The 16,770-nt window shown below is 41.4% G+C and overlaps 1 protein-coding gene across 3 annotated transcripts in view; it reads left to right on the forward strand.

Moving 5' to 3' along the window:
* Positions 1-16,770, forward strand: part of NUDT14 (nudix hydrolase 14) — a 62,031-nt gene that overhangs the window by 440 nt on the left and 44,821 nt on the right. The window contains exon 1 of one of the 3 annotated variants that reach the window (XM_070750945.1): positions 5,213-5,638. The exons of the other annotated variants lie outside the window; for them this stretch is intronic. Coding sequence (XP_070607046.1) covers positions 5,606-5,638 — 33 coding nt within the window. The 5' untranslated portion in view covers positions 5,213-5,605. Of the gene's footprint in view, positions 1-5,212; positions 5,639-16,770 lie in introns of those variants that run through there. 3 annotated transcript variants of the gene reach the window in all.

Genomic DNA, 16,770 nt, shown 5'->3' on the forward strand with positions numbered 1-16,770 from the left:
CAGCTCTATCGCAGGCGCAGCTAGGGAGGCGGCGGCAAGGTCGGGAGGAAATCCTATCCTCGTTAAGCGTCGCTGCTACCGGGCGGGGGGAAAGGATCGGCGGGGATTTAGGGCCCAGGAATGGACTCGGCAGGCCGGCAGAGTTAGCCTGTGATACCGAGTCGGAAGCAGCTTGTTCTTCATAGGGTTGCCTCCCCTCCTCAGGAAAACTCCTGCCACCTAGGAGGATCGAGCGTTTCCAAAGGCAGGCAGAATTTTTAATCCCCCCCAAAAGAAGAAAAGTGTATTATTACCTTGCTTGCAATGATTGCCCTTCAACGCGGGAACCGGGAACCCCCCCCCTCCGCTGCCTTTTCTGTCATTAGCCAATTTGCTGTGTCCTTTCGCTTGAGATTTTTTATGTTTATGTTGGCAAATTCGGGAATAAGGGAATAACTTCTGGTCCTCTAGATGTTTGAAGGATGATTTGAGATCAGAAAGTGAATAGGGACTTATCTACTACACCACTCTACAAATTTAACTGTTTCTGCACTTTATCTAATGCAGAATTTATACCAAGGTGCTCCTAATGTCTGCATTGGGCAACACAACACAAATAGCATGTATGTATGTATGTATGTATGTATGTATGTATGTATGTATGTATGTATGTATCTATCTATCTATCTATCTATCTATCTATCTATCTATCTATCTATCTATCTATCTATGTATCTATGTATCTATGTATTATCTATCCATCCATCCATTTTTTTAAGCCATCCAACTCTTTGCAAACTCTGGGTGGTGTACAATCATAATAAAATAATGCAATATAAAATGTGATATAGTAAACAATATAACAGACAATAATAATATAATCAGTTCAAACCCCCCAAATGTCATATTCATCCAACAAACATTCATATCTCTAGGGTCATGCCGGCAGAGCCATGTTTTCACAGCCTTTCAGAAGGCCAGGAGGGTGGGGGCGGTATGAATCTCTGGGGCCAGTTGGTTCCATAGAGCCAGAGCCGCCACAGAGAAGGTCCTGCAAATCAGCATTGTTTGGCCGACAGGACCTGGAGAAGGCCGACCTTGTAGGCTCTAGTTGGTTGCTGGGAGTCACGTGGCAGAAGGCGGTCCCGTAAATAGTCTGGTCTGATGCCATGTATGGGGACTACCAACCAGAATTTATTTCCCTATCTTCTGATATACAATTGTTCCAAAAAATACAATGCTGATTGGGACAACAGAATTCTGACTGAAATTCTCTGCATTAGAGAAGATTAATTTCAAGGTCATATTAAAATTGTGAAAATGCACCTATTCCCCCTTTTCATAATACACTGCATATAAAACAGCTTTGTATAGTTATAATGAGAGCAAACTTGCAAAATGATTACCATTTTAAGACCTGAGTTGACAGCTATATAAACCTACTGAATGAATGAAAGATTATATGCAATTGACTAGAATCACACAATACATCAAGCTATGAATCATAGTTTATTAAAAAAGTTGATTTCATAGAACATACTGAGTTGTGACTTAGTGTGTTTTCTGGACCCAATCAATTGAAGTTAACTCAGCAAACCATGTATAAAACTGCCAGTTTTTGACTTAATTAATAGATCATGCTAAGTCATTTTAAATATAACCAACATTGCTTTGTGAACAATGAGATGATTCAAGCTTTATATGAAAATTTATTTGATTTTGGTTAATTATTATTTGGTTAATTAATGCTTTGACAAATTAGCTGATTGTAGTTATTATGTTACTATTAAACCAAACATGACTTAGTGCAATACTGTATACAAACCTGTCATGTACAATGTACAAACTGCAATGTACAAACCCTGTCCATATGTTCAACTTTTAAGTTGTAAGATTAATTCTTAGCCTCCCTTTAAATAGCAAAGCTAGGAAAGATTCTGTTTGATCTGTCAAACTATTATCGCAAAAAAACAATTTGAGTAGATGGATAGATAAATGGTCTGTCCTAGTTTGAAGCTGCTTTATAGTTAATGGTATTCTGAATTAATATTTGAATCTTTAAAAAATATAAAATTCCATATTGTGCTTTTTTGAGAATATCAAATATTTATTACCTTTATTTATGTATTGATTCTGTTATAAATATAATGTATTTTAGTTTCATCTGGATAAATTCTCCCTTATCATAATTTGGCTTTACTGTTGTATATCGCCCCAAGTCTTCGGAGAGGGGCGGCATACAAATCTAATAAATAATAATAATAATAATAATAATAATAATAATAATAATAGCTGTAATTCTGTAAGATATTCTGGGTGCATTTAATACTTCTTCATGGATTTTTATAACATCTTTGCGTATTAGTGAAATCAAACCTTGAGAATGAAATGGCATTTGTGTACTTTTATTATGATTCAGCTTTCCAAATGATTACAGCTAGAAGTATTGCTAAATATCTTAGATGAATTATAAATGCAGACTTCTGTAGTTTCTTGCATAAATATTTATTTGTTTGTTTGTTTATTTATTCAACTTCTTTGCCACCCAATCCCAAAGGACTCAGGGAGGCTTACAACAGTATAAAATACAAAAACAGTAAAAAGAACTCAAATATAGAATTTGAGCTATAAAACCTTAATTAATATAAGCTATTAAGAATATAAAAAGAGGAGAAAGTTTTGAGTTCTTATTCAGAGAATCGTAAGATTCGTAATAGTTTGAATTCTGTTTAATTGCACATCAGTAATCAAGGACAATGTCCTCCAAATTGCACTTTAGTTTTGTATAAGAGAGAAGACTCTTATACAGCATTAAAGATGGAAAAAACAAGGTGCCTGAAAAATTAGGAATATACAGCTACTCAATTTTCGTTTAAGTTTACTCTTCCTTGACCATATATACCTAGGAAAGGACCTTGATAGCATCACTTTCTTGACCCGGAGTTGAGGTAGCAAACAAGAATGTATGTGTGTATGTATGTGCCTTCAAGTCAGTTTTAATTCCCTATTTCTGTCTGGACTAGTTCCTGCAATTTTGGCAAGATTTTTGGAGGTGATTTCCCATTGTCGTCTTGTTATGTCTGAGAGAAAATGACTGGTCTGAAGTCACCTAGTTGGCTCCATGCCTATGCATGCCTGGAACTCACAGTCTCTTAGTTTCTAGCCTATTGCCTAACCATGACACCAAATTGGCGCTCATATAGTGGGATATCATCAGCATATTGATAATACATAATCCAGCAGCTTCATGTAAATGTTGATCAAGAAGGTAGAGACAGTTGAGCCTTGAGGCGTCATGTAAGTCAGGAGCCTTTGGCTTCATACACAAATCAACTGGAACCATTCACAGAGAAAAGAGGAGAACCATTGTAACATTGTGTCTCCAATCTTAATCACTTTAGTCTGGCCAGAAGTTTACCATGATTGATGATACAGTTCCTGTGAAATGAAGAATAAGAACAGTTGAACAATCTGATTATGCCAATACCATTCCAACGCCGTCAAAGAAAATTGACTAATGATGTTGCCAACGCTGGGTCCAGAAATGGCTGTTTGGGGAGGAGGTGTCCCCACTGTCTTATTCAAAATAGGCAAAAATGTTATCTCACTCGAAGATCCACTTACCATCTCATGGACCAAACCACACTTCAACTTCCAGAAAGTCGTAACTAACCAAGAGAGGGATGGATCTAATAATCAGATATCTGAGTCAAGGATGTATGAATGTTCAGGGAAGGGTAGCACCTCTGGTGTAGGAGCATGTCTTGTCCTTTTAGGACATTTTAGGGCAGCTTTTAGGGCAGTTCGCTCACCTTTGGTCCCCACCTGTCACTTAGCTCTCACCTGTGGCTCCCAGTTGCTGTAGCATGTACAGCGGCCACACCCCGGCAACAGCTCTGACAGACTGGCCAAACAACGTTGAGAGTAGCCATTGGGTCATTGGCCTTCAGTGAGATAGGGACTTGTGAATACTGAGCATGTGAAGACAGATTCAGGCAAGCTGAGCAGATGAAATCTATTAGGGGATCACTTTATTCTCCAGGGCACTGGAGGGCTGGAGGAGGAACAATGGCTGGAAGCTGACCAAGGAGAGATTCAACCTGGAAATAAGGAAGAACTTCCTGACGGCCAGAACGATCAACCAGTGGAACAACCTACCAGCGGACGTTGTGAACTCCAATACTCTGGACATTTTTAAGAGGAAATTGGACTGCCATTTGGCTAGGATGCTATAGGGTTCCTGCTTAGGCAGGGGGTTGGACTTGATGACCCGTATGGTCCCTTCCAACTCTAACAATAAATAAAAAAGATTAGGACAATGGTCATGAAGGCAGTCTCTGCAAGCGATGTGGTGCACTAAGAGCACGGCAAGACACAAAAGATTGTCTGCTCAACCACTGTGGCCAAACCATCTCCAACCGTCTTGACTCTTGTCCGGCTATTGGAGCAAGAAAGGTGGAATCTGGGAAGAGAGAGTGAGGCTGACTATGTACACCTCTCCCTCACTTTAATTCAATCCACAGGCAAGTCTTGACATCCTCCCCCCCCCCCCCCCAAGATGTCAAGGTCCTCTTCGAAAACGATGGATGAATATCAGCTGAGTCAATAGTCCCAAAGATCCTATCCACTTCCTTGGAAACTATAGGATCAACCATTTGGCGATACAGGACAAAATTCATATAAATCTATCCTGTCTGAATCTAATTTTGCGTGGCTCTGAAGAACCTTATTGAATAAATGTCTTATGAGAGTCCTCACAGCAGGCCTGAATATGTGAACCTTTCCCACTAAGTACAGGTTACCTTGAACGCAGGCATTGGCCATTATTTGGGAACCATCTGTTTGTCATAGTGCTGCTAAGATACAGAAGATCAATAAATGTTACCTCTGAATTACAGAGTAAAGATCCACAGTCGACTTTCATGTGTTTCTGATATATAATTATAGTAAAATAACTTAGCTGCTTATATATGCTTATTATTCTTACCTTATGCTTTCTTGAAGTAGCTTTGTAATTGAAAACTGCATATGAGAAAGAACATTCTATGTATAAGCAGATTTGCATTTGAGCATAACTTTCTTTGCCTTTTTTTTAGTTTAAAAAGCTTCCTTTTTCTTTTCTCATATATTTACTTTATTTAATTGTGTCCCTTTACACATTGACCAGAATTTCATTAATGTATTAACAGCCAAGTTTAAGCAAACTTTAAAAGGTTAGTTTTCTTCAGTCGTCTACTTAATAGCACACTAAAGTCATGAGCTCTGATCGAATCAACATTAATTATTTGCTTCGAGTTTTTCTTGCTGGATCAGAATCCTCTGAACATTTTGTATGAAGCCTGGGAGAGAGCAGCTGGCCTGGACATGGGTTGATGCCCCAGTTGACAGATTGTTGGATTAGAAAGAATATCAAAGGCAGCAGGCAAGATTAGGGATAAGTGAACTTCTAACAGCAGTTTCCAGGAGAAGAGAACAGATGATAAACAATGGGAATGGGGTACTTAAGGGTTAGATGAGAGGTGAGAAGGCCATGGGAAAAGTGTGGCGGTAATCACTAAAGCTCCAGGTTGCTGCACCTCATGAATAGAATAGGAAATGGGATTTGCAGGGACAGATGTGATGAGCGATGATGAATACATTAAAGGCGAAACTTTTCAAGGTGAGTGTTCTTTCATTAATCTATTCAACATAATTATGGGAATGTCTTTGCCTTACAGAAGGCACTGTTTGTGATAAACATATTAAAGTAAGAAAGTAGTTAGTAAGAGTTGAGGGATTATATTCTTAAACATGTTAAAAAGTATTTTATTGGATAAGAGAATAAAAAAATAGGAACAATTTATTTTTCATTGTAAGCGGTGCTTACATAAAGATTTCTTATCAAATGTCTGTCATGCCTTCAGTTCTATTCTCATTTCCGAGAGTTAGCTCTGAAACCAAAAGTGCAAAAGTGGCATCTTTACAGATGTCTAAGGTTTATGATGCTGAAGCTAGGCAGAATAGTGCAAGAAGGAGAGATTGAGTTTTTATATGCTGTATTGTGTTCAACAAAAATAACAAGCATAGCATCTAAAGAAAGTCTCAATTTAGATTGCTGTTTTAAGTACTCTGCAGAATTTACATTTGAGATCATCATTTCCATCCCATAAGGCTTTTTTGCTCTCCAATTAGGTTATTCATCAGGTCCTTTGCTTTATTTGCTATCATTGTGGGAGGTAATGATAGTCTCCATTCTCTGCCTTTTCCCTACGGTTATGGAATAGTCTACCAGGAAAGTCTGCCACAGCACGCTCTTGGCCTGCCTTCAGAAAGATTTGCAAAGCTCAGCTTAGAGGAAATTGTTGAATAATATTGCTAATAATGTTCTCATCATTTTATATTTTGCTGTTTGTTTGTTTGTTTTAAAAAACAGTTTTAGGAATGTGTTTATCCTATAACATCTGCAACACAGAATTATATTTGCAATTCTCCCTGATAATTATCTCTGCAATTAAACATTTTGAAGTAGTTTATCTCTCCCAGAATCCAAGTACTATACCAGCATTCGTTTACTGTTTATACAGTCGGGTGAAAAAGTAGATACACCCCATTGAATTATTTAACTTCTTCCTCATATACCAACATATAATATTTGATCTTCTTTTCAATGGTATTGATAAATAAATGGGATATAATATAACAAATATCATATACCATTTACAGCGTGTTGTAGTACCTTTAATATAAGCAGCTCAGAGTTACCATGTGATAAGATGTACAGCTAATAAATTTTACAAATAAATAAAATTTAAATAAATACAATGTCACTAGCAATACTTCAAATATCTAGTTAGAATCAGGTGTACCAGATCAGATAAACATGATTAGAACATTTTAGAAGGGAAGAAACTGTTATTTAAATCTCAGAAAGTGTGCAGCAGCTGCCAAAAAAGCCAACCCAGTTCTAGAATGCATTAACAGAAGGATAGAATCAAGATCATACCACTTTATAATGCCTTGGTAAGGCCACACTTGGAATAATGCATTCAGTTTTGGTCGCCGTGATGTGGAGAGGGGCGGCATACAAATCCAATAAATAAATAATTAATAAATAAATAAAATAAAAAAGATGTTGATACTCTAGAAAGCATGCAGAGAAGAGCAACAAACATGATTAGGGAACTGGAGGCTAAAAGATATGAACAATGGTTGCAGGAACTGGGTATGTCTAGTTTAATGAAAAGGAGGACTGGAGGAGACATGACAGCAGTGTTCCAATATCTCGGGTTGCCACAAAGAAGAGGGTGTCAAATACCTGAGGGAGAACAAGAAGCAATGGGTGGAAACTAATCAAGGAGAGAAGTAATGTAAAACTAAGGAGAAATTTCCTGACAGTTAGAACAATTAATCTGTGGAACAGCTTGCCTCCAGAAGCTGTGAATGCTCCAACACTGGAAGTTCTTAAGAAGGTGTTGGATAACCATTTGTCTGAAGTGGTGTAGGGTTTCCTGCCCAAGCAGGGGGGGGTTGGACTAGAAGACCTCCAAGGTCCCTTCCAACTCTGTTATTCTAATTCTAATTGTTTTATCAGCCTTCCCAGGTAGCCAATACTCTAGAACAGTGATTTTCAACCTTTTTTGAGCCGCGGCACATTTTTTACATTTACGAAACCCTGGGGCACATTGGGGGGGGGGGGCTAAAAAAAAGTTTGGACAAAAAAATTCTCTCTCTCTCTTCCTCTCTTTCGCTCTATTTCTCTCTCCCTCCCTCTTTCTCGCCCTTCTTTCTTTCTTTCTCTCTCCATCCCTCTTTCTTTCTCTTCCTCCCTTCCTCTCTCTTTTGCTCTCTTTCTCTCTCCCTCCCTACCTCCCTCTATGTCTTTCTCTCTCTCTCCTTCCCTCCCTCTCTTTCTCTCTCTCTCTTGCTTTCTTTCTCTCTCTTTCTCTCTCTTGCTTTCTTTCTCCTGTTCTCTTTCTCTATCTCTTGCTTTCTCTCTCCTGTTCTCTTTCTCTCTCTCACTCTTTCTCTCTCTTGCTTTCTTTCTCTTTCTGAGCTTCGCGGCACACCTGACCATGTCTCACGGCACACTGGTTGAAAAACACTGCTCTAGAAGACAGGCTAAAATTACAGAAAGACCTAGACAGACTAACACAGTGGGCCCATACCAACAAAATGATGTTTAACATCGACAAGAGCAAAGTCCTTCACTTAGGCAGAAAAAACTCTGGACACACATACAACCTGGGAGAAATCCCTCTTAGCAGTAGTGACTGAGAAAGAGACCTCGGAGTCTTGGTGGATAATCAACTAAATATGAGCCAACAATGTGCAGCAGCAGCTTAAAAAGCCAACACAGTCCTAAGCTGCATCAACGGGAATACACTCCAAGACCAGGGAAGTCTTAATACTACTCTACTACGCCCTGGTCCGACCACACCTGGAGTACTGTATTCAGTTCTGGTCACCACACTTCAAAAGAGACATTGAAACTCTGAAGAAGGTGCAAAAAAGAGCAACCAAGATGATTAAGGTACTGGAAACCAAGACTTACGAAGAGAGACTGAGGGAACTGGGCATGGATAGCCTAGAGAAAAGGAGGGCCAGAGCGGACATGATAGCAGTCTACAAGTATACGAGGGGATGTCACAGAGAGGAGGGGATCACTTTATTCTCCAGGGCACCAGAGGGCCGGACGAGGAACAATGGCTGGAAGCTGACCAAGGAAAGATTCAACATGGAGATAAGGAGGAACTTCCTGATGGTCAGAGCGATCAACCAATGGAACAACCTACCAGCGGACGTTGTGAACTCCAACACTCTGGACATTTTTAAGAGAAGATTGAACTGCCACTTGACTGGTGTGCGATAGGGTTCCTGCTTGGGCAGGGGGTTGAACTTGATGGCCTTCTTGGTCCCTTTCAACTCTAACAATAAATAAATAAAAACCAGATAGAAAATACAACTGGATGAGCTAATTCTATTTTATTATAAGACATTATTAACAATCTTGCAAGTGTGAAAGTACAAATCTCCTACTGTTATTTTTAACTGCCTGATCACTTAGGGCAGGTTCTTCCTGAGTTTATTTTTCTGTTAAGCTACTTGAAGCTCCCCCCCTCTTGTCCCTCCCACTTACCTCTCAAGGTCATTCTCACAAACCATTATAGTGCTGGACAAGCAAGGTAAAAGGATAGCTATTTGGCACAGTATCCAAATACTGTGCAAGTTTGGTGTAAACCAAAGACTGCATTGAACCAGAAGAACCAACAATAAAACGTGGTGGAAATGATATGGTTTGGTGCTGTTTTGCTGCATAGGGGCAGGGGTGAGTTCCTTTTACCTTTTGCTACCGGTGCACATCACAATATTTCACGCGCTTGGGAAGCTTATCATCATAGAATCCATTCTGAATTCTTCATTGTAGCAGAGGATGCTAGAGGACAATATGAGAGCATCTCCTGAAGACTGAATCCCAACCAAAAATGGACCTTGCAATTTGACAATGATTATAAACATTCCAATAAATCCACCAAGGAATAGCTGAAAAAAGATGGAGAGTTCTGAGATAGCGAAGTCAAAGCCTAGATCTAAACCACATCAAAATGCTATGGAGTAATTTGAAATAAGCTATACAGTGATCCCTCTATTATCGCGAGGGTTCCGTTCCAAGACCCCTCGCGATAATCGATTTTTCGCGATGTAGGGTTGCGGAAGTAAAAACACCATCTGCGCATGCGCGCCCTTTTTTCTATGGCTGCGCATGCGTAGATGGTGGAGTTTGCATTCCCCGCCGCCCACGCAAAGGGGAAACCCCAATTCGGCTCCTCGCTGCTGCTGCGCTACCGAGCAGATCAGCTGCTGGGCGGCCGAAGGAACCTTCCCTGGGTCTTCCCCCTCTTGCTGGCGGGCGGGCGAGCGGCGGGCATCAGCGAGGAGCCGGGGTTTCCCCTTTGCGTGGGCGGCCGGGAAGACCCAGGTTGGGGGTTCGGGGGGGTGCTGGGAAGCCCCTCAGGCCGGCTGCGACCTTTTAAAACAGCCGCGCCGCTTCCCAGCTGACTCCCGAAGCCAAACCCGGAAGTGGGGGTTTTTTTTAATTAATTTTTTTTTTTTAATCGCGATATAGCGTTTCGCGAAGCTCGAGATCGCGAAACTCGAGGGATCACTGTATATGCAAGAAATCCTTCAAACATCACTCAGGCGAAAATCTTCTGCAGGGAGGAGTGTAAAAGATTCTTCCCAGTCGATGTTGAGACTGGTAATTATAAGAAATCCCTGTTTGAGGTTGTTTCTGATAATTAGAGCAATTCTATTATTAGAAATATTAGAGCCAAGGCAATGTACTTACTTTTTCTACAGAACTAAGTAGAAATACTCAAATTTGGAAGAAAGAAAGAAAATCTCAGTTTCAAATTATCTACCTTGCAGAGTCTGATTTTATAAAAATGTGACAAGCCTCAAATAATACAGATCATTAACTGGTATTTTAGGTACACAATCATAAACATTGAAATGGGCACTGATGGCTTTGTTGGACTAAAACCCTTAATATTAAACAATTTAAAATTTCAAAACAAGTTATGACCAAAAATGAATTTTCTTCCTTTTTTAATTAATTGAAATAAAAAGTGCAGTTTTAATCCTTTTTCCAAGATCATTACAAATGGGATGATGTCCTCACTGGTCAAAAATATTTTATGGACATTTTAAAGAATGTATTTACCATCTCTTTTATGTAATTTATTGCTTCGTCAAAAACATATTCTGCTGGATATATTTTTAAAATTAAACTAAAATAATGGAGGAAACAGGGATGCATATGATATAGATATTTTCTTTTTTATATCTTCTATATTTTTTCAAAAAGTATATTTTTAAAAAATCTGAAGGTGCTAGTATTTATTCTGTTTTCCATTGATTTTGGTAGAATCTGGGTAAGAATTGTGAAGATCTTTGTGGTTTTTGTTGGAAGGACCTGTGAGAAACCTTTCAGAAAAAAATCTAATGATTGTTTCTAAGCCTTGGCTTCCATTAACCCCCTGCAGCTGTCCTTCAACAAGTTGTTTTAATGGCTTTTGAAGTAAGTGAGCGGAAAATGGCTTCTGTGATACTTGGAGGCTTGAGTGCAAACTGCTTTTGCTTTTTATCAGTGAGAGGATGGCTTGTTAAAAGGCTTTTGTGATTCTAATTTTAAAGATGGAAAGGACATTAGATGAAACTACCAAAGTTAAAATAATTATTTCAGTTCTCCAATATTTTTCCCCATATGCCCCTTTAAAAAAAAAAAGAAAGGTAAAAGGTGTACTTACGTTGAATAATAGAATAGAATAGAATAGAATAGAATTTTTATTGGCCAAGTGTGATTGGACACACAAGGAATTTGTCTTGGTGCATATGCTCTCAACGTACATAAAATAAAATATACATTTGTCAAGAATCATGTGATACAACACTTAATGATTGTCATAGGGGTCAAATAAGCAATGAAGAAGCAATATTAATAAAAATCTTAGGATATACGCAACAAGTTACAGTCATACAGTCAACATGGGAGGAAATGGGTGATAGGAATGATGAGAAAAACTAGTAGAATAGAAGTGCAGATTTAGTAGAAAGTCTGACAGTTTTGAGGGAATTATTTGTTTAGTAGAATGATGGCGTTCGGGAAAAAACTGTTCTTGTGTCTAGTTGTCTTGGTGTGCAGTACTCTGTAGCGACGTTTTGAGGGTAGGAGTTGAAACAATTTGTGTCCAGGATGTGAGGGGTCAGTAAATATTTTACCCGCCCTCTTTTTGACTCGTGCAGTATACAGGTCCTCAATGGAAGGCAGATTGGCAGCAATTGTTTTTTCTGCAGTTCTGATTATCCTCTGAAGTCTGTGTCGGTCCTGTTGGGTTGCAGCACCAAACCAGACAGTTATAGAGGTGCAGATGACAGACTCAATGATTCCTCTGTAGAACTGAATAACATTCTCTTCTCATGTTATGGAACACTCTATGTAGTTACTGCTGTCCAATGGCACATATTTGATTTTTCTTCCCTTGAGCACTATTTGTTTTTATTATTATTATTTATTAGATTTGTATGCCGCCCCTCTCCGAAGACTCGGGGTGGCTCACAACAGCAATAAAAAACAAAATAGTAATGGAACAAATCTAATATTAAAAAAATATAAAACCCTATCATTATTTAAAAAACCAAGCAAATATAAAACCCTATCATTATTTAAAAAACCAAACATTCATACCAAACATAAAACAAAGTATAAAAAAGCCTGGGGGAAAGGTGTCTCAACTTCCCCATGCCTGGCGGTATAAGTGAGTCTTGAGTAGTTTACAAAAGACAAGGAGGGTGGGGGCAGTTCTAATCTCCGGGGGGAGTTGGTTCCAGAGGGCCAGGGCCGCCACAGAGAAGGCTCTTCCCCTGGGGCCCGCCAAATGACATTGTTTAGTCGACGGGACCCGTAGAAGGCCAACTCTGTGGGACCTTATCGGTCGCTGGGATTCGTGTGGTAGCAGGCGGTTCCAAAGGTACTTTTCAAGGGTTTTAGTGTGAAAATTGAGGGTTAGGAAAATAATGGAAAGAAGGAATATTAGGTATAGTCACCACCTTGAATTATTTATAAAAATAATAAAGGGATGAGAGATTTTTAAAAAGATTTTTTAAAAGTCTAATAAAAGTTCCATTCTTTTAGGGCCTTTCAAAAGCCACTTAAAAGTAATACTAAGTTGCTTTCACATAGAGTTCAACATCTTGTGACTTTTATAAACATATCCATTTTCTTCTCATAATATAGGCATGGATTGCCACTGTCTTCTTGCATAATGTTTTTTCCCCAAGCTAGCCTGCAGTCCTGAACTTGCCAAATAATGCCAACCACGTACTAATCAGGACTAAGCTTACTTAGCAACCTAAAAGAATCAGAGTTAATTAGGCATCACAACCTAGCTGGCTGAAAACATTTGCTTGTTTATCTGCTATCTTCTTGGGGAAAGCAAAGATGGCAAAAATCTCTCGGTCAACTGGTCCTGTTTGGCTTTTTGCCTCTAAGAAATGTGGTTTATATTCTATTATGTGCCTTTATTAGGGCACTTAAACCTTATTTGGTTCTTCTAAATGGCCATTATCTTAGCCATTATCTCCCATGTAAACAGTACAAAATGCTTTGGCAGAAAGCATTGCAGAAAATATTTTTTCATGATTATATTTCTATAATGTTTACTCATACAAAACGCAATATCTGCCATTGTTGTATGAATGTAAATTTATTCATCTTAAACTGGCCTACATCAGAAACCAGACTGGTGTCAAACCATAGTATGAGTAATTGTAAACATTATTTAGAAATTGCTCATCATGCTAAGTAATATAATGTCTACCTTTAGTATTTTCATATTTAAATACAAACATTAAAATTTGACTTTTTCTGGTATCACTTTGCATTGCTGTCAGTTGTTGCATCCCAATCATAACCATAATTTAACTGCTGGCCTCATAATAAACTAGTAAGCAAGGAAAATATTGTATAATGTTAATCTCCTATTTCTTTAGTGTTATTCAAATGTTTCTGAAGCTTTGAATTTTTTCATGTGTGTGTTTGTGTATGTGTATATGCAGTGGTGGGCTACTGTCCTGATGGGGGGAATGTAGTGAGGTAGCGAACATGGAGCTCCACCCCAGAGCACCCAGTTTGCACTGAAAGATGTTGAAACAAAATGGAGGGCGTCCTGCATAAGCCACACCCACAGTGTGGTAGTAAAAATTTTGGTAGCCCTTCACTGTGTATTCGTAAATGTACGGTATATGACCAAAAACATTTTCTCTTCTCCATTCAAGTTCTAACAATAGATGAAAAGAATCCAATTAAGCAAATGAGTCGAGAAAATTGTATTTGTTTATTTGTTGAGGAAAATTAATCAAAGTTACATATTTTTGTGTGGCAAAAGTGTTGTAGACCTCTAGGATTGCCAGTTCATTTGAAGTCACGTGTTCTCCCATGCCTCCTGGAAGGAGAGTCCAGCATGGGTTTAGCTCAAGTCTTATTGGTAGGACTGAGTTTCAAATTAACATAAATAAATAATAATTAGGTACCGCCCCCTTGCTGCCCCAAGTACCCAGTTTTAAAAAACTCAGTCGAGGTTAAGGACATGAGTTTTTCTCTCTCCCTTTGGGTTGAGTATGTAAATGTAGTTTAATGTATATTAAATGTTGTGAACCTTGTAATTTTTTCCCCTTTTTCTCCTTTACTAGGTTCCTGTTTCTGATGGGGTCTCTGCCCTCCGCGGGCACCACCCCCACCTTTTCTCCTTTTGGGGCCTCTTCTCTCAGCGGGTACTGCCCACCGAGGAGCAACGGGCTATAATTATAATAATAATTACTGACCTGGTGGTCTAGTGAGCCCATATCACCCCAGATGGGGGGGGTCCGCCCCTCCCCATTCTCGGGGGCGGCGAGAGACGGAGAATGCCGTAATTGAAGCCGCGGCGGCCTTCAGGAGCCGCCAAACAGCTGTTCGAAGCGCTCGCAAAGAGCGAGCGGCTAGCGGGGATTGCTGCTTCGTCGGGCAGCCGTGGATGGCGCCGAGTGACAGGAGAGCGAGAAAAGAAAAAAAAAGAAAAAGAAAAAAAAAAAAGCCGCGGCGGCCGTTCGGAGCCGCCGAACAGCTGTTGAAGCGCTCGCAATAGCGAGCTGCATGGGAGGCTTCTATATCGCCTCACGTCGCCATTTTTTGTTGTTGGCACCAAGCCAAGAGCGCGAACGGCATGAATTGCCGTTTTAATTAGGCGCGAACTGGGCAGCTGGCCAAGTTATCTACTTTAGGCAGTCTGCCCGGTGACAGCAGAAGGGGTCACGTGACCGGCTGACAGCCTATGAGAAGGCTGCTTTTTCACTGTCAGCTTCCCTGCTTGCTCATCTTTTGTGTGGCAGAGCTTTCTATTCCTGTACAAACGACTGTGGCTGTTCATTGTTTGTGGCTTGGATTGTGAGTACGCTGCCCCATATCAATTAATATGGCAGATCAACTTGTCACTGGGGAGGAGCAGGCCCAGGCAGCCAAAACTCCGATTAAGGGGAAGGATAAGGCCAACAAGCCTAAAAATAAGCCTTCTCAATCCAGCTCCTCTCTTCGTGAGGCTGAGAGGAAGATCAAGGCCCTAGAGCAGCGTCTGGAGGCGGCCTTGTCCCCCCCCATCGTAGGAGGACTAACTATAGGCCCGTTCCAGCCCCTTCCTCCATCTGCTCTTTCACCTGCGCTTTCTATGGGGCTCCAGGGCACCGCAACAGAGAGAGACTGGTCCCCTGACAGGCAGATTCCCCCTCCATTGCCATCACCTGCAGCGAGGCCTGAAAGGCCTACCTCCTCTCATAGGCAGGCACTGTCTCAAGGGGAGCTACAGACACCATGTTATGTGCCTTCATCTACCTTCACCCCCACGGCAGCGGGGCTTAGAGACAATGCAGATGCTTGGCAGGCCTTTGCCCCTGCTATACAGGACATTGTGGCCAATGCATTTACGCAGGGCATAGCTGCAGCAACACAACGAGCCAATGTGTTTCCCTCTCAGCCTATCCAGCCCAGAGACATCTGGTCAGCACCACCGCCCCCGACTGGGCTGGGTTCTGTATCCATTGACCCTGACTTTGAAGAGGACAGTGACCACGGTGAGGGCCTGTCAGATGATGAGTTCACTGTTCCAGAGCAGCCAGCAGTGGCGGGACTCTTTAAACCCTCCTTGTATAGGGTTTTATTGCGCAAGGCAAAACAAGCCTTAGATGTGCCAGGAGCAACCCCACTAGTGGAGCCATCAGAGGGGCCACGCACCTCGGCTGCTTTATGCAAGGAACCTGCTAAGGAATCGGACAAGGTTCCTGCTTTGGAGATTTTCCTCGAGAATGTCAAGCGCCCGTGGCAACATCCGGCGGCGGCACAGGGGCCTTCTAACCTGGAACGTAGGTTTTATACCTTTGATGACAGCATGGAGACGCTACTCCAGTTTCCCCCCGTGGACAAGCCGGTGGCCACTTTGGTCTCCCGCACGGTTGTGCCTTCAGAAACGGCGGACAATTTGAAACCGGATGAGAGGAGAGCGGAGACTCTTCTCAAAAAGACCCACCAGATGGCCGCCTGGGCTCTTCGAGCAGCTTCCACTGCCTCCTTCTTCAGTCGGGCATCCATTATGTGGATTCAGGAGGTTCAGGCGAGACTGGCTCCTGAAGAGACTCGACTGCGGCAGGACTTGAACAAGCTCCTCGCTACTGCGGAATTTTCCACAGATGCCACCCTGCATGCCGCGAAATTTGCCTCCAGGGCTATGGCTTCCACCATCGCGTCTAGGCGCCTGCTTTGGCTCAGGAACTGGCAGGTGGATGCCAAGTCCAAGTGGACTTTGTCTTCAGCTCCCTTTGAGGGCACTAAATTGTTCGGGGAGGCCCTAGATCCTGTCCTGGTGGAGGATAAGGATAAAAGGAAGGTCCTCCCAAGATCTTTCCGCCGCCAGGACCGCAGGGCTGGTCCGTACTCCCGTAGGCAGTCCTTTCGGTGGGACTCGTGGTCCGCCCCTTCACAGCAGGCCAGACCTTACTCGCAGGGGGCCTTTTCCTCATCCTACAGGAATGACCGACAGTATTCCCAGGAACGAGGCAGAGGTTTCTCCCAGACGAGACGCCCATACCGGGGATACCAACAACGGAACGCCAGACGTGCCAAGTGACTGCCCGGACGACATTCCTTTGGGGGGCAGGCTACAAAAGTTCAGCGACAGATGGCGAGCCACCACCTCAGACCCTTGGGTCTTAGCCACTATCTCGCAGGGG

Source organism: Erythrolamprus reginae, chromosome 1 (assembly GCF_031021105.1).
Source record: "Erythrolamprus reginae isolate rEryReg1 chromosome 1, rEryReg1.hap1, whole genome shotgun sequence".
Lineage (NCBI taxonomy): Eukaryota > Metazoa > Chordata > Lepidosauria > Squamata > Dipsadidae > Erythrolamprus > Erythrolamprus reginae.